The 22,312-nt window shown below is 45.4% G+C and overlaps 3 protein-coding genes across 3 annotated transcripts in view; 2 read left to right on the top strand and 1 right to left on the bottom strand.

Annotated features, from left to right (window-relative positions):
• LOC141786460 (protein TMEPAI-like) overlaps nucleotides 1–7,441 on the bottom strand; it is a 94,196-nt gene extending 86,755 nt beyond the window's left edge. Inside the window, exon 1 of the mRNA XM_074665102.1 lies at nucleotides 7,058–7,441. Coding sequence (XP_074521203.1) covers nucleotides 7,058–7,151 — 94 coding nt within the window. The 5' untranslated portion in view covers nucleotides 7,152–7,441. The remainder of the gene's footprint in view (nucleotides 1–7,057) is intronic.
• A 10,110-nt stretch (nucleotides 7,442–17,551) lies between these two features.
• On the top strand, nucleotides 17,552–18,578 carry LOC141786457 (uncharacterized). The gene has a single exon (XM_074665099.1). It carries the CDS (start codon nucleotides 17,552–17,554, stop codon nucleotides 18,446–18,448), a length of 897 nt encoding a protein of 298 aa, XP_074521200.1. The 3' UTR covers nucleotides 18,449–18,578.
• A 528-nt stretch (nucleotides 18,579–19,106) lies between these two features.
• On the top strand, nucleotides 19,107–22,023 carry LOC141786455 (uncharacterized). The gene has a single exon (XM_074665098.1). It carries the CDS (start codon nucleotides 19,241–19,243, stop codon nucleotides 21,629–21,631), a length of 2,391 nt encoding a protein of 796 aa, XP_074521199.1. The 5' UTR covers nucleotides 19,107–19,240; the 3' UTR covers nucleotides 21,632–22,023.
• Nucleotides 22,024–22,312: the final 289 nt, after the last annotated feature.

The following is a 22,312-nucleotide window of genomic DNA, read 5'->3' on the forward strand; positions in this document are numbered from 1 at the left end:
TGTCAATACTTGAGACATTGAAGATTAATAATCAGAATAGAATTGTAATAATTTTTGGGGGTGTGGCCACAAATGCCTGACAAAGTCAACCATTTTGCAGTTTTAGAAAAATCTTAAAAGCTCTCCTGTACATTGTTGGATCCAGACCAAAATGCACACACAAGTTCACTGTCAAATCCTGATTCCATTTCTTTCACTGGTTGTGCAAACAATAATACTCCATAGCGCCACCAAGGGGCTCAAAATGTTTTCCCCTCCAGCTACTTTGAACTACAGGCCTGAAATTTGGTGGGCATAACAATCATGCCTAAACCTACAAAAGAGTCTATCATAACCATAGTCAATTCTGAACAGGAAGTTCGCTATTTGGACGCAAACATCCAATTTTGACGATTTATAGTTTTTTGGTTTGATCAACTTCAATATCCGCTTGTGTATACTTCATGCATCGGCAATGAAAAGTTGCAAATGGAATTTTGGTACCTCAATGGGCGTGGCCACAAATGACGGTCAAAGTTCACCATTTTTGCTGCCTCATGAAGACCTTAATAGCTGTCCTATACATTGTTGGATCGGGACCAAAATGCACACACAGGTTCAGTGTCACAGCCTCAGTGCATTTGTATCACTGGTTGCACTAACATACATGCTCCATAGCGCCACCTAGGGGCGCAAACTGCAGCCTGTCCAACTACTTTGAGTTAAAGGCCTGAAACGTTTTGGGCTTAACTATCATGCCTAGACCTATGGCTGTTGGCCGAGCCACATTTTGCTGCACATGTAGCAGCCTGGACATGCTCCGATTTGCGAGCACTGGGCGATGTGCCTGTTCAACGCTGCTTGCAGCTTTAATTTTGTGTTTTAACCTGATTTGGCCTTAATCTTATATCAGTGGCTTAGGAGTGCACACCTTTTCATATCTATGCAGTGTTAATCCCATAGACCACATAGTTCCCGTTCTATATGAAATCTTAACAGTGAACTTGGTATAAAAAAATGAATTCAGACACTTTGAAGTATGCGTACATTATTCCCAGGGACTTACATATAACTTTAAAAAGTAAACATTTGTATATTACGAGGTTTAAATATTTTTCTAACAGCACCTCATATCTGTAACACACATCTGTTGAATGTGCTTTCCTACTTTTTACAGCAATTACCCAGAGTTAGGTTCTCTCCTCTGATTGGTCACCCCTGTGTCATGTGAGCAGGTAAGAGGGAAATGAAGTTGTTGTTAGCAGTGTTGGTTGGCAAGACCCCCTTATTAGAGACTCTGGGCTTGTTTTCTGATGTATGTTTGCTTATTGGGGCTTGCTTTGCTCTCTGTATGATCCCGCCTGACTTGCTCTCAGCTCTCCATGACATCATGTTTGGTCTCATTTCTCCATCGAATAAATGTCCTCACTTTTAAAAAGTTAGGGGAGTTCTGACACTAGATTGTGACTCGGATCCTGAAAAATGGTCTATACGGAGAGTGAAAAAGACTCTCTAAAACACATTATCAGGCGCTAAACACCGGGAGCTGTCAGGCTGTCCAAGCTGGAGGTTTAGAGTCTCCATCAGTGCCGTCAGGACGCAGAGATATGTCCTTATCAACAGTCCTCATGTATGAACTTAGTGATCTTTTCCCGTAAGTGTATCCCTTAACGTGGAGCCAAATGCTGTGAACTGAAATTACAGAAGAGCATTTACCGCCTGGCATTTCATTTCCCCATACGACAACAACAATGAAAACAATGATATGACAAGTCGGCTATTAAAATACACGTTGATTTTTTTTTTTTTGTTGTTGTTGACGAGTCAATTATGTCAACTAATCGTTGCAGCCCTAAAAAAGATGGTTACAGGCAAACAAACACAACAATGCTGAACACATTGTCCTGAGCTGGATTCAAAGGTGTCTGTCAACATGTCAGGGACATTTCCTTTATCATCAAAAGAATAAAAACAAGAAAACAAGCTCCTCAAACTGAATGTAGTTCATCCTGAGAAATAAGGGTTTGGGGTCCAAACAGAAGGGATGAGCCCCGTGATGAAAAGTCCAAAACTTTCTCAGAGTAAACTCCTTCTCTCTACTGTGTGTGTGTGTGTGTGTGTGTGTGTGTGTGTGTGTGTGTGTGTGTGTGTGTGTGTGTGTGTGTGTGTGTGTGTGTGTGTGTGTATGTGTGTGTGTAAAAGCAGGTCTGGGGCCCCTGACTTGCATCAGACTGAGAAACACTGTGCATAAGAAGAAACTCCCAGTGAAATTAATTACAGAAGTAGCAGATGCAAAACATGGTGTCTGTAGGGGTAAATCAAGTCTTCCCTCAAAATGCTGCTGTTTGGCTGTCTGTGCCACTACCTCCCCAAGGTCCCACAGTGCCTCAGCCTGTTCATAGACAGGACTTTCTCCCAGGTTCATTACTCAGAATCATTGATAATCAAACTGAATAAGAACCAAACTCATTTCAAATTAACAACTGCATCACTAACAGAGCAAAAAAAAACCCAAACAAACAACAAAGAGCTTAGACAGAGATTGGACTGGCTGTCTGGCGGGAGACTGCAGGGTAAATATTGGCTGAGCCTGAGCGTCTGTCTGTGTGCCTCTCTCTCACTGTTTGTGTGGACATGTGTGCACGGACTGAAGTGTGTGTGTGTGTGTGTGTGTGTGTGTGTGTGTGTGTGTGTGTGTGTGTGTGTGTGTGTGTGTGTGTGTGTGTGTGCCCCAATGTATACTTCTTTCTGTATGTGTCTGAGCTAGAGTCAACAAGTAGCTGAGTGTGTGTGTGGCCTGAGGTAGTTGACAGATGACCCTCCTGCCACCTACACACTTACAGCACTCATACATGGGATTTCAGAGCAGGCCATTCGCATTCATCTGGCTGGCTGGCCCCTGCAGCAGGCTAACTGTTACATACACACAGACAGCCATTCAAGTCTTTGACACATGGACCCAGGCCTTCCCCAAGAGGCCAGAGCATGTTTACAGCCAGACTACGTCTGTGGAAGCAAGAGAATTAAATACCAGGAAGGACTGCGTCTCTGGGTGGGAGCTGCTCGCTGTGTATGGATACAGAGTCCTTTTTTCATCCAGCAGAGGATCCCAATGTTCAGTGTGTTTAGAAGACAACATGAGTTAATGTTTTTGCCCAAGCTTGGTGGACCCAGATGCTTAAAAGAATTCAAGGACTTCTCATCTGTATTATTTAAAGGCTCAGAGTAATTTAAAACTGCAATCCCCCTCCGTGAGCTCTGGCTGCTCCAGTTGGTGGAAAATGTTATATTGCTGTAATGCACTACTGTCCGGTACGCTGATGATCAATGACATCTCACAGCCTGATGTGCTCTGATCAGGAAAAAAGAGATACAATGGATTCTTCCATTAAAAAAAGATGGAGCCTGAAACTTTTGCTCATGAAAAGGACCATCAGCTTCCACTGGTGTGTAGGGTACCAAATTAGGTAATGTATTACGTACTGACCAAATTCTGTCAAAAGTACCAGGTACCGATCCTCGTAGGGTCAAAAGGTACCATGTTTAGGTACCTAAATGCATCCTTGTGACTGTGAGGGACTGGAAGAGTAGGTGATTTTCTATGCTGGACATGAACGCAGTATTGCAAGGTTATAAACTGAAGAATCAATATGTTTATTTTTTTAATTATTATTGTTAAACAAATTGACATTTTTTACCACACCAATACAAAAAAGTACTGAAATTGGTACCGTTGAGTACTGGTACCGATTGCCAGGTACCAGGCATCAGTGCCATATTTTTTCAAATGTGAAAGTTACCCTACTGGTGTGATACCGAAGACAACACTGAACTAGTTGTAGCTGGGGTGCACAAATCCAAGCAGACTTCAGATGTTCTCTGACGCTAACATGGGAAGTTTCTACAAAAATCTTCAGTTATCTAATCTACTTCTGAAGCTAACTAGTGCCCAGGTCAACCCCCCCTAACAGTCTGTGTACTTTCACTATCACCCAAGACTTTTCAAGGTGTCCATTTCATGAGATAAAGCCCTGAACTGGGACCAGGACGTCAGCTCCTGATAGAAACAGAGATGAGCGTTTGCATTGGGGGGAAGAAAAATGAGCTCTCACAGTCAGGACATAATGGACATGTCCACACGTGACCGAGTATTTAGGAAAACTCCTATATTTTTATGTGTTTACGCCTGTCATCCACACCAAACTGCAGTTTTACGTCACCGAAAACTATGTTTTCTAAAAACTCCGGCCAAAGTGGAGATTTTGGAAAACTCATGGTTTCGTGTACGTAAACTGAGTTTTCGGTTCTCAAACATCACAGCTGAAAGACGGGGCCTCATTCTGGTTGTCTGACACAGGTTTTACGTCTGGAAAATACTGCCCATTATGGGTTTGGCATGCCTCGAGTCGCAGTCACCGGCGGATTTACCCACTGTGTGTGGACGGAAGTATTTTTAAAAATGAACGAGGGGGAGTGCTCGTTTTTGAAAATACCTGGCTAGGTCATGGCCAGTGTGTGCTGGCTGCTTTCAGACTGACTGCTGATCGTTGTGAGAGTCGATAAGAGTCAAACATGTTTGCATTTGCTCTCACCCTGCAGAGTCTGGACCATCACACAGAGACTGGACTTCCTATGACCCCACATGTGGGCTGGAAACACTTTTTGATCACTTTGGAGATGTTAGACGTCAGATGCTGCATGAGTGAAGTGAATCTGCATGAGGCCAAGCCGCTGGACCTCAAGACATTACAACATCTTTATAACACCACACCTACAACACGAGACAGCTGCAGCACTAAACCAACCCAAGTTCAGGAACAGCTCTTACACTCGTTAATGGTCTCCTTCACTCAAACCCTCCCTGTGATTCCCTGAGTGTAGGCAGAGGTTCCACTCCCGGCCGTGACACACTGTCTGTGCTCTGCTCCCTCCATGTTCCCAGTTCCTTTTAATTCTTTTCCTCCTCTTCTGAATAAAGAGGAAACACACCAGTGAGACCGCCCGCTCTGCTTTCAAAAAAAGAAGGAAAAAAAGGCAGACTGTAGCTCTTTTCTTCAGCCAGAGAAATCATCAAAGCATGAGCTACATTATTCAGCCTCTGCCGAGTCTGCATGACAACACAGCCCACAAACAAGAGCTCTTTTCAAACCAGACGGCCACTACAGTAGGACAGCTATTTCAAACCACTTGCGAATGAAGCTTCCTCCAGCTATTGAGACATTTGGATTGGCATTAGAAATATTCCCCTGATGCTTTAATAACAGCATACATAAACTCATCTGTTCATCACAGTGACAGCAAACGACAGAGCCAGCTGACTCCTGCAGCACACTTCACAGGTCTGAGGCACTGCTTCTGGATCATCTCTCTGCTGAGTCTGTGGGTTGTGTCTGTGGATTCTGTCTCTGGACAGACTCTGGGCGGTGGACTGTTGATTGTGTATCAGTGGACTGTGTCTGTTGAGTTTGTCTCAAGATTTTTTCTTTGAACTGTGTCTGTGAATTGTGTCTGAGTATTGTCTCTGTAGTTTGTGTCTAAGGATTGTGAGTGTAGATTATGTTTGCAGATTGTTTTTGTGAATAATTTTTGTGGATTGTGTCTGTGGACTGTGTCTACAGACTGTCTGTAGATTGTTCCTGAGGATTGTGTCCATGGACTGTGTCTGTGGATTGTGTCTGTGGATGCACCCTCTCATGCCTGACAGTGTGTGCTTTACCCGGCTAGCCACAGAAATGAATGTTCAAACACCAGCCTGTCTGCCAGACACACACACATCCATACACGCTCGCTCGCGCTCGCTCGCGCGCGCGCGCGCACACACACACACACACACACACACACACACACACACACACACACACACACACACACACACACACACACACACACACTTCTTGGTTACAATGTGGCGTCAGCACTACCACCCACTGCTGCCAAATCTGAATCTAATATCCTGCGCTCACCTCGCGTTGCCCAGGCCTGGCCCTCGGCCCCAGTGGAAATTTTACATCATTGTAACTTTGTCCATGCATCTGTAGCTTGTCTGTGTGTCTGCACGTCTGTCCCTCGGTATGTTGTTGGCTGGTGCAGCTTCACATGTGTGTCTACATATCTGTTTATGTCTCTGTCTGTACTTGTCTGGCTGCCTGCTTCTGAATCTACCCGCATGTCTGCATGTCTGCTGCTTGCCCGTCTCCAGTTTATTTGTCTTTTGTAGTTTGTGCGCAGATCTGTCAGAAAGGATACATACACTGTCTGTCTGGCCTTCCCCTGCATTACTGCCTGTCTGTCTGTCTGCCTGCTTGAATGCCTGCATGCGTTCGTCTCTGCTTCAGTCATAAAGAGGAACATCTGCAGTGGATCCACAAGCAGCAGCGTTAGGGCAGAGCTGATAATGATAGTTTCTCTCTGAGCTGCTCAGAATGCAGACAGACATAACATACCATTCCAGCGTTTCCTGTCTGTGCTGACAGGCAAACTATTTAACCCTGTGTGGTGATCCCTCACAGCACATGCACAGCAGGCAGGCAGGCCCTGTGAGGTTAACCCTCCACCTCTGACACTGAGGATCCAACAACTCTGGTCGGACTCATCTGAAAGGAGTCAGCCTTCAGTGAATGGAGGATTTAAAGAGGTTAATTCATGTCTTTACAGCGTCTCATCAAACCGTAGAGCTATTCCACAGCAAGCTATCTGTGTCCACAGTGAGCCAACTGTTGAGTGAAACAATATGTTCACCAAAACACACACTAACAGACTCACTAACATTGAGTCAGAGAGCCCTGTCACTGGGAGTTCCATACTGTTAGCCACACACACAGCCCTAGGGCAGAAAGACTGAAGACCTGATAAAACCAGCTGTAAGTTAACGGCCACCGTTTAGTTTCTACTGACATGTAAGGCATACTGTGAGATCCTCACAGAAGCAGCCCGCCGACCAGGGGTCGGGAGCAGAGTTAGTTCACCATCTTAGAGGAGGGTCCAGTTTCATTTGTTGCACTTCTGCGGCTCTACTACAGCCCCCCTGTCCCCGGTTTTTTAGGCTCAGAGCAAAAACGCAGCTAACGCTGCTACTCACATATCTCCATTCCCTGTGGCTGGGAAGCGGTGCAGTTGCAGGAGCAGGTGACATTGGAGTTGCCGGGGCCGCCAGGGGCCGTTAGGTTTTGCATGGGGCTGGGCAGTCCGGGACACCGCTCCGGGGAGAGAGCCGCCGCCACCGTCGGGGCCCCACGACGGGAAAACAACAGAAAACTTCCAGGCAGCGGCAGCTGAGCTCGCCGCTTCGAGTAACTCCAGACAGTTTCGCAGTTTTCCAGCCCGGTTCTTCTTACGCCATCTTGGTGTCGGAGAGACACGGACTGGGAATCAGGGAGCGAGCTGGGGACGAGCCATGGCCCGGAGCTAACGCATTGTGTAGTCTTTCCTTTCCTTCCTTGGCCGCTGAAAGCAGCTGTCCTTCCTCCACCAGAGCAGGGCAGACACAGCGGGCTCAGGCCCCGCCCATACACCGACTGACAGCTGCCTCAGCCAATCAGAAGGCTTCAGAGGAGGGCCTGGCTGAGGGGAAGAAGGATGCTGCCTTCAGGAGTGAACGGAGAAAACACTGCTCCGTCCTGATTCAGACAGCCAGTAAAAAGGGTAGATCTCTCAACTCAAGCTGGACGCTCTGCAGAATCCACTCCACACAGGGGTTAGCAGCTGTTTCAGCTGTCTGTGCTGAAAACACATCGCTTAGTCATAACAGTTTGTTAAAACTACACTGATTGGTGGAACAGTGGGCCCCTGTATTCTCAGTCAGGCTTGGTGAGGGGCCACATGGGTCATATACTGGTACATGTGTTAGTTGTAGATGCATCTCCAGCTCCCGTGCTGCTTGGCCCTTTATCACCAGGGCAGTGTATACCGTGACAGCTCTTTACAGTGAAGCCTGAAGGTGTCACTTTGGGCATCGATTCCCAGGTGTTAGTGGTCCACAGCTCTTTAAACTGTTTTTAAAGCAGATATTTGCTCATCAAGATTAAAACTAAAGCTCCCTCACAGGAAGCCCCTGATGAGCATTAACAAGCACAGCTAGTCTATGGCGCTGCACTGGTGGACCTGAAGGCAGCAGCAGAGCAGGGATGGGACGGGGGTTATATGTGTGTCAGGGTTACAGGAGGGTGGGTGCTCATGGGTGGGTTTGAGGGTGATGTGTGTGTGTGTGTGTGTGTGTGTGTGTGTGTGTGTGTGTGTGTGTGTGTGTGTGTGTGTGTGTGTGTGTGTGTGTGTGTGTGTGTGTGTGTGTGTACGTGGGGAAGGGGGGCGATGACCTGACTCAGAGAGCTAGCAGATGGCTGGGTCTTGGTTGACAATGGCTGTGTGAGAGCAGATCAGGAGGGAGGGGAGGGAGGGAGAGGCGAGGCCGGGACTGGTCTGTCTGGTGTGTTATTTAGGGAGGGTGGGGAAAGCGCTTCAAGTTTCACTCCCTTGTTATGGCGGACTGCAGCCAATGTCGACAGCCCTTTGAAGGGGCTAACCTTGAGGTGACCCCCTGCACCAATTTTGTGGTTCAGGGGCACATTTGCAGCAGAGGAGGACCCCCTCATTCCAACCCAGCACATCCCCTTTGAGTTCAAGCAACAGTTAACCCCCCACCCCACCCAGCGCACCCAACTCACATACATGTCATCTCACACTGGAGCACAGGACTGTCTGCAGGCTCTGAAAAAACAGGCTGCTCGGATCTAACAGAACTTCTGAATGCCCCCTTATAGCAGGAGGTCATCAAATTAGGGTCCAGAGGAGGTCGCTGAGAAGCTGTGAGTAGGCCCTTGTCAAAGCAGTTTGAAGCTGGCACTGCCCTAAAGTATGGTAGAGGAATCACTACCCCCGCAGAAAACCACGTTTTCCAGTCCATGAGAGAAGGACTGGTCTGACATAGCCCCTGCTTGAGTGTACTCTTAGAGCGGTTTACAGTTTCAGTTCAGAGCACACCAGTACACTGGCAGTAAAATGGCCCTCTGTGAGGGAAAATAAGTAAATGCAAAAGTAAAAGTAAGTAAAAGCAAAGACCTCCAACAGATGTTATGCATTAATTGCCGCATCACCAGCCAAGTTTTATATCCAATCATGCAAAAATATTTTCCTTGATGGCTTTCAATGAATTCCACATTCTTAAGTGACACTCTGGGTAGGGGAGAGAAAAAGTGACGAGTGACCCTGATGTAATTTACAAACTGCTGGCAGCTGTCATCACTTTATTGAAGCAACAAATTGAGGCGCTGCTGTCTCGTCAGCCAAAGCAGCAATATTGATTCAGATACTGAGGAGCTTTCTCTGCCTCAACGTGAGGTCATCTCACACACACACACACACACACACAGAGGCAGACATGTATACATGGAAGCACACTTCAGACATGCACACACTTCCTGAGACGAGCTCTCTCCAAAGACACTCAGGACGCAGTCACACTGGCCATCCAAACCGTGCAGTGCTTAAGCACGATTGCTCCCCCACAGCACTGTTCCCTAGCTGGAGAGTACAGCCAGCGATCACACTACCTCTGTATGAACCAGACTTTAGCGGGTATCACACATGTGCAAGGCCCGCCTACGTCATCGTGAAGCATCTGTTTACATGAAGCGCGATCTCATTAGAATCAGCACAATGAGACACAGAGAGCACTGCTGCAACTAGTTTTGGACTTATGGTGAGTCGTTTTCGCCAGACACAACCCTCTAACACCCCCGCTTTGTTTAAAATGATTGTCGAGAGTTGCACTCGCGGCGATCATATATTATGAATCGCACGTGCTGTCCGCGTGCTTGTGCTCGTGCATGAAGTAAACCGTGCCGAAGCCCACCTCTCCGAAGTGTGCCGAAGCATGGGAGCAAATCGTACTTGAGCACGGCACAGTTGCGGTCACACTGGCCATTCCAAACGGGCTTTAGGGCTGAAGCGTGCTTAGGCTAGGCATGGTTGGCCAGTGTGACCGCGTCCTCAGACACACATGGTTGGACTGCAGCCTACTTCTGTCACCACCACACAGCACTCACACACTTTCACACACACATGCAGTCTGTCTGGAGCGTCAATTTAGTCCCCCAGGGAGCATGCAGGGTGACACCACTAACAGGCCAGACCAGACTAGACAGCCAGCAGACAGATAAATACTGGGCACGGCTGAATACCAAATGCACTCTAGTCTACCAGCTCCCCTACCATCCCCCCTGACTGCAGCCTGCACACACACACACACACACACACACACACACACACACACACACACACACACACACGCATATACACACACACAACACACACACACACAGACTGCACACATAGCCTCTCTGTGTCTCTCTCTCTTGGGAAATGTCAGACTCATCTTGTATTTGAGGAATACTAACTTTAGGCTGATAGCCTTATCACGCTCAGTGTGTGTGTGTGTGTGTGTGTGTGTGTGTGTGTGTGTGTGTGTGTGTGTGTGTGTGTGTGTGTGTGTGTGTGTGTCTATTTTGGGAGCTTTGCATGGGGCTCTCCCGCTCACACAGGCCTTTCATGCTTGTTCAGGAGAACCTCTTTTTTTGTGACCATTTTAGTGAAAGCATGACACGTTCTTGTTGAGCTGAACAAACCTAAAAATATTATCATCAAGCATCAAACTGCAGGCAGCGGAAAGAAACACCCCCACCATATGTCTGCACAGCACCAACAATGCAGAGACATTTCAACTCAGGCTCCTGCAGCCACAGGAAGCCTGCTGTGCATGCGTGGGTGCATGCGCATTTTCATATCTGAAGATTAGGATGAGGTTTCCTGCTCGCATCTCTTACCATATGTGGAACACGGTGACAGAGAAGATAAACATGAACTCTCCAGGGTTTTCCTATCATCCAAAGGTGCATCAAAGTTGAGTTCTGCTGTTTGGGATAGGCCATGAATGCACCATGGGTGTGACCAGACTAATACTGATTGAAGAGAGAAGAGATGTCCAATCCTCCCACAGAGCAAAAAAACATCATATCCAGACCAACCTCTGCATTTGAGCTTGTGCAACCCGACAGAGACACTACTCTACAGTGCCATCTTGTGGCTATGCATGAAAAAGACAGTTTTATCACAAAGATAGACTGCAGAAGCTGTCCCAGTACTCTGGTGTCTGATTCTGCTCTTGGTGAGTCTCCCATCAGTCCAGTCTCTTTCGTCTGAAAATAAAACCCTTAAAGCTTGAGCTCTGAGTCCACTCTGTCTGTTTTCAGCACAGGAGAAATGAAAGAGGTCGTCCTTCATCTGATTTTCAACCATGCTCCACTTACTGTCAAAGGATGCAAGGCTCTGCACACAAACACTCCTTACACCCTACAGTTTAAAAAGGAACAACTGTGAATGAATGAGTTCACAGCATTATAACAGGTGAAACAGTATGAAACCACATTCAAAGAGCTGACGGGGCAGGATCAGGGTCAGGACCACACATGCACCACTTATTCTCACACAGCTTCTTTACAATAGGTCTGAGTTACCCAGCACCAAATGCTCATTGTAAATTATTTCACTCATTTAAAGCAGTAGAGAAGATTTCTTAGCCGGCGAAAGAGACTGAAAAACAATACGAATACTGTAGAATGGTAAACAAACAAACAGACAAATGATACTGTTTTCAATACCTGCAAGCAGCCACTGTGTCTGTGACATGGTTTGTAACAGCATGCTGCCTTTGTTGGCAGTTGAAAGTTCAGTAGGATAAGATCTTTCATTGGAAAACAGGAAATACACTCTTACCAGATCAGGTTCAGCTCTTCCCTCCACAGGTGTCACCAGCATCATGAAAATGTAATTTCCTCAAATGATCCAAAAAAAGAAAAATAGAAAAAAATAAATAAAATAAAAAATAAAAATAAAAACTTGATCCAAAGCTTGTACTCTTCTTTAGACCTGTCTGATTAGGGGCTCTCTGGTTTGGTGGATCACTGAAACCCAGCTCCTTTGACAAGGGTCATTTTTCACAACTCTTCCTGGTTTCCTACTCCAATTATTGTCCTCAAAAAGACACTACCCCCCAAAAGCAACTCTGATGTAACATTTGTTTGTCTGTTTGAAGCTGCTTACAGAAGGAAACATTTGACATTCAAGACCGATAGGGATGTGTACCGCATTGGGTATTCATTTAAAATCAAACGGTACCATAACCTTGCAGAGCAGATGGACCTGCATTGTTCAGTTTCTGAAATCCTGCAGATCCACCTTGCCAGGCTCCATTGACCAACAATTTCACTTGGCTGAATTCTGACTGGCCCAATCATGGAAGAGAGGCGGGAGCAGCGGGAGCTAAGGGAGCTAAGGGAGCTGCGGAAGTGGCGAGCAGACGTGACGTCAGCAGATTTTAATGCTTTTCAGAGTTTCTTTGGTTCTTAAAGGGGACATATCATGCTTGTTTCTCCTTTTCACTATGCCAGAGTAGGATGCCTGTAAAGCATTTCTGCCTTCAGTACAAGTCATTTAGTTCCTTCATTTCCCCACAATAGCATTCTCAATATCCTCATTTTAGGCCATTCTGAAGATCTCGTTGAAACGCTCCGTTTCGAGAATGACCTCCAGTAACCTCGCAACGTCACAGCCCTTTGTGCTCTGATTGGTCAGTTCTATCTGAGGGGTGGAGGGGGTAGAGCCAGGGGGCGGTTTTTGCAGCATGGCAGTATTTACAAAATCGCCACATTGAACGAAGCAGACCAAGTGAGTTTGCTGTTTGCCAAAACTTCACCGTAAGGCATTGATAGCACTAATAAAATGGCAAAGCGTAGGATACGTCCTTTTGTATTGGACCCCGAGTCAGACCCAGACGGTTCTGCAGCTCAGGAGGAAGAAAATCCACCTCGACACATATCATCTCAGGACGCTTCAGTGTGGTGAGTCAAACCGGTACTGTAACATGTATAGTTTATACGTGGAAATATAGGCAGACTTCACCAATAAACTATTTCTATAACAGGGCTCCATCCTGCTCCTTCACTTTTCTCTGTCTGTTTTATACTCTGCTCTCGGTGGGTGTATCCCCCCGTGGCGGTTGTGTGACTAACTGACTTCACAGAGGAGGAGCTGCTTTATCAGATTTCTCCAATAAAAAGAGAGGATCCTAATGTCTTCATTGAGGTCGAAATCTCGAAGCCAAATGTCAATGATCTATTTTAAGAGGCATCAAATCTCGTTCTTAGATATCAGAAAAAATACAATATCTCATTTTTTTGAAAATTCAGGGGGTGAAAGGTCTTGTTTTCAACTTAATTTTTTAATATGTAAGTATTAAATCACAGATCAGCATGATATGTCCCCTTTAAGTTAACTTTACAAAAACAGCAGCAGTCTAACACCATTATCGCAGCTGTTTCTCATGTTCCTGTGGTTGCTCATCTTAGAGGTAAGATCTTAAGCCCGAGCCTAAGCCCGGCCCGGGCCCAAAATGTCAATTATTAACTTTGGGTCAGGTTGGGTTGGGTCAGGCCGGGCCAGGCTTCTCTCTTGATAATTTTTTTGATAATTATTTATTTATATATTATGTATTGTATACTAAAACGATGTATGGATATTAAACTAAAGGAATACCTGACCATAAACACTCATAGTCAAAAGCATACTAGGAAGCTTTAGGGCTCCGCTTTTTCTACCAGAGGCAGTGGCACCTGTTTAACGAGCCATTGCTGACTGAAGTCTGTAATAACCAAATACACAGCTCGGGACGCGTGCGCTTTACGCAATTACTGCCAGATGTTCAAGAGGACGAGACCCGAGACTGAACTTCTGCACAATACGCACTTTACACCGAGATGACCGCCCTGGACCACCTACCTCAGCAAGTAAACAAACAAACAGCAGCTGGTCCAGAAACATGTATGAATGGATTCATCCGTACGCGCAGTCTCCAGCGGAGGATTTTTAAAGTCTGTTGGTTTCTGCCTTGAGTAACGAAGACTTTAGTGAACCTGCTGCGCTCTGTAGGCTTTACCCCGTGTGTCTCAGATGTCCTTCCTTGTGATCTTGTGATGAAGCCCAGAGACCTGCTCCTGCTGCTGATCCTCTCCTTGTCAGAGAGGCGCGTCCATGTGAGCACAATATCACACACAGAAAAATCTTTAACAAACTTTTCCAGCGTTATTTCATTGTGTAAATGCATTTATAATGATCATAAAAATATGTAGATTATTTTAACATTATGAAAACTTGCGATATAAAATTTTGGGTTTGTTTCAGGCTCGGGCCCTCAAATCAAGTTAACTGATCGGACTCGGGCCGGGTCAGGCTTTAATACCCGCGGACCTGGGGCGAGTCGGGCTGGATTTTTTAGGGCCGATCTTAACACTAGTTCATCTGTTGTTTCTCAGCAGCGGCGCACATAAGCTACTTCATACTATGGCTTGATGTGGAGTTGCCTGTGGTGAATGTGTCAATCAGAACGGTTGTCCAATCACCAGCTGTCTCTGAAAACAAATCCTGAAGAGCTGCTACCCAGGTGGACTAGTGAGATATTTCCATGGCGGATATATGAAACAGTCTGTCTGGCGTTTCAAGTTAACAGTACCATGTTTAGGCACCTAAACACACCCTTGTGACTGTGGGTGAGTGGAAAAGTAGGAGACTTGACATGCTGGACGTTAACACACCATTTTAGCATTTTCTTGAGAAATAAATGTGTTAAATTTAAAAAATGTGGGAATTTTATTATTAAACAAATTAATATTTATTGCCACATAGGTGCTGGAGCAAGATCTAAATCAATCAACCAATCACTCACTCAAAAAAAGAATAGATAAATAAATAAATACTCAAAAAAAAAGAAAAAAAAGAAAAAAAGAAACAGCAGGCTAGGGAATACAAATACAACCCAGAGTCAAGTAACAATTCTCAGGCAAATGAGAGCAACTCTTTGCAGAGAGTGGGTATCGAACGAGGCTCTCACTGAAACTGACAGGAACAATCCTGAAACACAGGTACACCCTTTCTTAAACTTTATCACTTTACCTGGTCCAGAGGACAGCATGAGTAAAAAATGGCTTAGTAGCCCTTATCTCCCCTCAAGTCATGTGGCTATATCCCATGGATTTGCTAACTCTATGCTAAAAACTCGGTCCTGCTACTTTCATTCCTGTTCCTCGTCCTTAAGCCTGATATAACAGGACTGAGGACCAGGAACAGGACTATATGTAACAGGACTGAGACCAGGGACAGGACTATATGTAACATGACAGGACCAGGGACAGGACTGAAAGTTACAGGACTGAGACCAGGAACCGGACTATATCTACTGAAAGTAACAGGAGTGAGGTTTTGTTGCTTTTCAGTCCCTTGTTTACATGGAAACAGCGCTTCAGCTGACTAAAAACAAAATTTTCAAAACAGCCTCGAGAGTGGAATTTTTCTGAAACACTGCCAGCACTGTTGCTGTGTAAAAAGTAAGCCGGCAATTTCAGTGGGAACGCTGTCTGTTACACTTCTTGCATCCAAAAGTCCAAAAGGCCATCCAACAGTACCTTTGTTATGATCATGGAGGTCTGTCATGTTGAGATTGTGCTGCTCAATCTGCTGAACCTGCTGACTGTCTTTATACCAGTGTTTCTCAATTCCGGTCCTGGGGCCCCCCTGCTCTGCATGTTTTAGATGTTACCCTCCTCCAGCACACCTGATTCAAATGAATGGCTCGAGCAGAGCTTGATGACGAGCTGATCATTTGAATCAGGTGTGTTGGATTCGGGTAACATCTAAAACATGCAGGGCAGGGGGGCCCCAGGACCAGAATGGAGAAACACTGCTTCATACAAAATGAGCATCTGTTTCTCCACCTCTGCTCTTAGCATTCACCAATACACCAGATTATCGGCCCAACTCTACTTCAGTGGAGATCTCCCAAAAGCAGCCGCTTCTGGACAAGACAGTTATAGCGCAGACTGCTGGCCTGGCATGCTTACTACATCGTTTTCAGTCCCTCAGCGTTTCTGTGTAAATTGAGGTCCTGTTCAGGCAGAGACTGTTAAAGGAGAGTGTCACTCTGCACTGGACTCAAGCGTCACTCAGTACTCCGAGTCATGAGTCAGCACTCCACTCAGCGTCTCATGAGTCAGTGTTTTCCATCCGAAGCCACAGGTTTTTTCTGTAACTTTTGAATCAAAGGAAAAACATACTCTGATTTTTTGCCCAAATGCCACCCAAGAAGCCTCAAGTAGAGTACATGGAGGAGATTAAGTAGTCTCTAAACTTCATGTTGGAAGAGACAGCAAAAGTGGCAAAACAGCAGACATGGCTACCTAAACTGCTGGTCCAAGTGGTGGCGCAACGGTTAATGCTGCTGCCTCACAGCAAGAAGGTCACTAGTTGGATTCCTAGCTTGGGTGGTGGGCCTTTCTGTGTGGAGTTTGCATGTTCCCCCCATGCATGCCTGGGTTCTCTCCGGGTACTCCGGCTTCCTCCCACAGTCCAAAAACACGCTCATCAGGTTTAACGTTTTTAAAAGCAAACTTAAAACTTACCTTTTTAGTCTGGCCTTTAACTGAGTTTTTTTTTCTTTAATCTATTTATCTAATTATGTTTGGATCTTCCTCTTTTTAAAGTCCTAACTTTTAGTTCAATATATATTTATCTTTTTTTTTTATGTGTCTTAACCTAACTATTTATCTTCTTATTTACTGCACTGTCACTTTCGGCTTTTGGATTTTTGTTCCTTAAAGTTTTAGTTCTACATCGTTTCTTTTTTACTCCTTTAATCTTATACTTTTTTATCTTATTTATTTCATTTAGCTTGGTTGTTTTATTTTCTTACTGTGAGTTTAAGATTTTACTTTACCTTCAGTGTTTCCTCATGAAGGTCTCCAGATAGCATTTCAACAGTTCCTCAGGTCATCTGCAGGGATTTTAATCAACTGTGTTCACCTTGTGCACTAGGGTTGGTGGGTTAGAGGTGGAGGGTTGTACACCGATTTTTTTTTTTTTTTTTCTTTTTGCTTTGTTGTGTTTTGTTTTGATTTTTCCAGCACTTTGTGTTGCCGTTAGGCATGAAAAGTGCTCTATAAATAAAGTTTGATTGATTGATTGATTGAATTGAGCACTTTAAATTGTCCCTTGGTGTGAGTGTGTGTGGGTGAATGGTTGTCTGTCTGTCTCTGTGTGTCAGCCCTGTGATTGGCTGGCGACCAGTCCAGGGTGTACCCCACCTCTCGCCCAATGGCTGGGATAGGCTCCAGCCACCTGCAACCCTGAACAGGACACGTGGTTCAGAAAATGAATGAATAAATATCAAGCCTGTGTTATGGATTACAAAATGCCTGTAAAATGACAAAAGTGTTGTATCTCTGCAGTCACGTGAGTCTGTGGTATCATTTCCGGTTTTTCCTTTACTCTGTGTACAGCACGGTCGTGTCGTTCGCTCTCAATCTATCTGTTGTTTTACCTGTTACGGACTGTCACTCTTTTCAATCTTGCCATCTTATCGATCTATAGTAGTTTACACCAAGCACTCTGCCTTTTTTCCCACAAGGGTGTATACTTTTTCGGTGTTTCTGACGACTGGTTTTCCTGTTAGCCTTTTAGCTCCCCAGCACTAGCGATGTCTCTCCACTCCAGCTCCAGCTCTCACTCTGACTCTCCTTCTGCAGCTCGTTTCTGCCCGATGTGTCAGATGTTTAGTTATTCCTCTTCCTCCTTTACGGATAATGATATTTGTATTAAATGTAGCTTATTTGTAGCTCTGGAGGCGAGGGTTTCTGAACTGGAGACGCGGCCCCGCACCGAAGCTAGGCCACATTTAGCTAATGCTAGCCAGCCCCCTGTAGCCGGTGCGGGCCGTCTTAGCTTAGCCTCCCCCCCGGCAGATCCCGAGCAGCCGGGATGTAGTGGCTGGGTGACCGTGAGAGGGAAACATAGCCGCAAGCATAAAAATCGCACGCCGGACAGCCGTAACGTTCACATTTCCAATAAATATGCCCCTCTTAGCAACACACCTGCTAGGAAACTCAACACTCTGGTGATTGGTGACTCGGTAGTACGGAATGTGAAATTAGCGACGCCAGACACCATAGTTCAGTGCCTCCCGGGAGCCAGAGCGGGCGACATTGAAGGCAACTTAAAACTGCTGGCAAAGGATAAACGTAGATTTCGTAAGATAGTTATACATGTCGGCGTTAATGACTCCCGACGTCGCCAGTCGGAAGTCACAAAGATTAATGTGGAGTCGGTGTGTGCTTTGGCCAAAACTATGTCGGACTCGGTAATTTTCTCTGGCCCCCTGCCAAATAGGGCAAATGATGAGATGTTTAGCCGCATCTCCTCATTCAACCGCTGGCTGTCGAACTGGTGTCCAGATAATGGCGTGGGTTTTATTGACAACTGGCGATCCTTCTGGGGCAAGCCTGGTCTAATTAGCCGAGATGGCGTTCATCCCACTCTGGATGGCGCAGCTCGTTTAACTAGAAATCTGGCTGATTTTATTAGTTTACCCATCTGACAACTCAGAGTGGAGACCAGGCAGCAGAGCAGCAGTCCTACACGCTCCTCTGCGTTTCCCTTAGTGCAGTTTCCCAGCCACTCCTGTTGTAACATAGAGACTGTGTCGTTTCCCCGACCGAGACCCTTTTTCTATAACAATAAAAATACCAATAACAACAATAATTATTATAACAACAACAACTACTACTTTAATAATAATAATAATAAAAATAATAATAATAATAATAATAATAATAATAAAGGAGTGAATTATGATAATCTTATAAAAATTAAAACTTCCGGTGCGGATGAACCACATGACGTTAAAGTCAAATGTGGTTTGTTAAATATTAGATCTTTATCATCTAAAGCTGTGCTAGTTAATGAACTTATATCAGATTATCACATTGATTTACTTGCTCTGACTGAAACCTGGCTGTGTGAGGGTGAATATGTTAGTTTAAACGAGTCCACTCCTCCCAGTCACCTTAATACTCATAACCCTCGAGACACAGGCCGTGGGGGGGGAGTGGCAGCTATCTTTAACTCTAGCTTTAATATTAGCACTAGACCTAAACTAGGCTTTAGCTCTTTTGAAAGTCTTTTTCTCAGTTTCTTGCATCCAGCTGTAAAAACCGCGCAACCGTTTTTGTTTGTTATCGTCTACCGGCCTCCTGGCGCGTACTCTCAATTTCTCTCCGACTTTTCAGAGTTTCTTTCTAATATCGTTCTTCTGTCGGATAAAATTATCATTGTCGGTGACTTTAATATTCAGGTGGACGTCGTTGACAATAGTCTTTGTATTGCCTTCATGTCTTTACTGGATTCTTTTGGTTTCACACAGTCTGTGAACCATCCTACTCATCGCTTTAACCACACCTTGGATCTTGTTCTTGCTTATGGCGTGGAACCTGTCAACTTGGCTGTCTTGCCGCAGAATCCTCTTCTGTCGGATCATTTCTTCATTACTTTTGAATTCTTGCTGTCGGATTTCTCACCTGCGAACAAAATCATCTTGTCCAGGAACTTGTCTGACAGAGCTGTAGACATTTTCAAGGAAGCTATTCCTGCTGCCTTGGATTCTTGCTCTACTTTTGCAGAGAGCTCTTGTGCTCCCTCTCAGCTTGATCAACTTGTTGCGGATACCACGGGTTCTCTTCAAGCCGTCCTCGATTCAATTGCTCCGCTCAGACAGAGGACTCTCAGACGACATCGTTCCGCTCCGTGGTACAACGCTCAAACTCGTGAGCTCAAACAACAATCGAGGAAATTAGAAAGAATATGGCGTTCGACTAAAACAACCGAATCCTGCTCGCGTTGGAAAAATAGTCTAAATGAATATAGAAAGGCTTTGCGACTTGCGCGTGCAACTTACTACTCGACTCTTATAGAAGAGAATAAAAACAATCCTAGATTCCTTTTCAGCACTGTAGCCAGGCTGACAAACAGTCATAGCTCTACTGAACCATGCGTTCCTCTATCGCTTAGCAGTGAGGGCTTTATGAGCTTTTTTAACAATAAGATATTAAAAATTAGAGATAAAATTAGTAGCGTGTTACATGCAACCGTGATAGAACCTTCGATCGATGGCGAATTTGCGGAAACGTCGCTTAGAGCTAATATACTCCTGGACTGCTTCTCGCCTGTGGACCTGTCAGAGCTGGATTCAACTGTCACTTCAGCCAAACCATCAACTTGTCTTCTGGATCCCATCCCAGCTTGGCTGTTAAAGGAAGTCTTTCCCTTGGTCGGATCTTCTTTGCTAAGGATGATTAATGCGTCTTTACTGTCGGGCTACGTGCCCCAACTTTTTAAAGTTGCTGTTATTAAGCCTCTTCTTAAAAAGCCTACACTTGATTCAGGCTCTTTTGTCAACTACAGACCGATATCTAACCTCTCTTTCGTTTCTAAGATCTTGGAGAAAGTTGTTGCGAGTCAGCTCTGTGATTTTCTTCATAGCAACAGTCTTTTTGAGGTCTTTCAGTCTGGGTTCAGAGCTCACCACAGCACTGAGACTGCGCTGCTGAAAGTAACCAACGATCTACTTTTGGCTTCGGACAGTGGTCTTCTTTCTGTGCTTGTCTTGCTTGATCTTAGTGCCGCTTTCGACACTATTGATCATTGCATTCTTCTGAGGAGATTAGAGAGTCTTCTTGGTATCTCAGGAACCGCTTTAGCCTGGCTTCGATCGTATCTTTCGGATCGACATCAGTTTGTTCATGTGAACAACGTCTCTTCTTCTCACACCAGGGTGCAATATGGAGTTCCTCAAGGTTCAGTGCTCGGACCGATTCTTTTCATCTTGTATATGCTTCCTCTCGGCACTATATTGAGGAAACACTCCATAAACTTTCACTGCTATGCAGATGACACTCAGCTTTACTTGTCAATGAAGCCTGAAGAAACCAACCGCTTATCTAAACTTGAAGCATGCCTCAAAGACGTAAGGTCCTGGATGAGCAGAAACTTCTTACTGCTGAACTCAGAGAAGACTGAAGTCATTGTTCTTGGACCTAAACATCTCAGAGAAGCTTTCTTCAACAACATCGCCGCCTCTGACGACATCAGCTTGGCTTCCAGCACCACTGTCAGGAACCTGGGAGTTCTTTTGGATCAGGACCTGTCCTTTAACTCTCACATCCAACAGGTCTCAAGGACGGCATTTTTTCATCTTCGCAATATCAAGAGAATTAGACACATCTTGTCTCGGAGCAACGCTGAGAAACTGGTCCATGCTTTCGTTTCTTCTAGGCTGGACTACTGTAACTCTCTTTTATCCGGCTGTCCTAATAAGTCTATTAGGACTCTTCAGCTGGTTCAGAATGCTGCCGCTCGGGTACTGACTTGGACTGGGAGGAGAGAGCACATCTCTCCAGTGTTAGCGTCTCTACACTGGTTATCTATAAAATCTAGGATAGAGTTTAAAATTCTTCTTTTGACTTACAAAGCGCTTAATGGCATCGGGCCATCGTATCTTAAAGACTTAATTGTTCCGTATAATCCGTCTAGGTCTTTGCGTTCTCAACATGCTGGTCTGCTCGTTGTACCTAGGGTCTCTAAAAGTAGTATGGGAGGTCGAGCCTTTAGTTATCAGGCTCCTCTTCTTTGGAATAACTTACCGGTTGAGGTCCGGGGAGCAGACACGGTCTCAACCTTTAAGAGTAGACTTAAAACTTTCCTTTTTGATAAAGCTTACAGTTAGAGCTGGATCAGATCTGAACCAGCTCTTAGTTATGCTGCTATAGGTTTAGACTGCTGGGGGGAACTGACACACAGGGCTCCTGTTTCCCTCTTTTTCTGTCAGTCTAACTTCTAGTCTTACTGTCCTGTTATAGTTACTGACCATACACCTCTCTGGGAGGGTCTGAGTTTGTCTTGTAGGTTCCTGGGGATCGGTGAAGAAGACGGCCTGCTGCTGTGCTCCTGTCCGACACCAGCTACTACAGCTTTGGATTTGGCCTGCTGGTTTCACCTTAACTGTCGCCACAGCGCCAAACTTCAGACTGCGTCTGTTTCTCTCTCTCTCCCTTTCTGTGTGTGTGTGTGTGTGTGTATGTGTGTCTGTGTGTGTGTCTGTGTGCGTGTGTGTGTATCCCTACCCCCCCCCCCCCCCCGCTCCTCCCCCCCCCCCCCCCCTCTCTCTCCCACTCTCTCTCCTCTATCTGTCTCTCTCTAACCCCAACACAGTCGAGACAGATGTCTGTCTAACATGAGTCTGGTTCTGTCCGAGGTTTCTGCCCGTTAAAGGGAAGTTTTTCCTTGCCATTGTAACTTGCTAAATGCTGCAAAGTCCTGTACTCATGGTGGATTAAGATAAGATAAGACTCCTTATCTTGTCTTGATGTTGGGTTTCTGCTAATAAAATTTTATTAACATTTACGGG

Source organism: Halichoeres trimaculatus, unplaced genomic scaffold (assembly GCF_033239565.1).
Source record: "Halichoeres trimaculatus isolate MK-OKI-2021-1 unplaced genomic scaffold, fHalTri1.1 fHalTri1_scaffold_33, whole genome shotgun sequence".
In the NCBI taxonomy this organism is placed as follows: domain Eukaryota; kingdom Metazoa; phylum Chordata; class Actinopteri; order Labriformes; family Labridae; genus Halichoeres; species Halichoeres trimaculatus.

Coding starts and splice junctions, on each gene's coding strand:
- LOC141786457 (XM_074665099.1), top strand. CDS start 17,552: ATGTCTCTCCACTCCAGCTCCAGCTCTCACTCTGACTCTCCTTCTGCA.
- LOC141786455 (XM_074665098.1), top strand. CDS start 19,241: ATGTCTTTACTGGATTCTTTTGGTTTCACACAGTCTGTGAACCATCCT.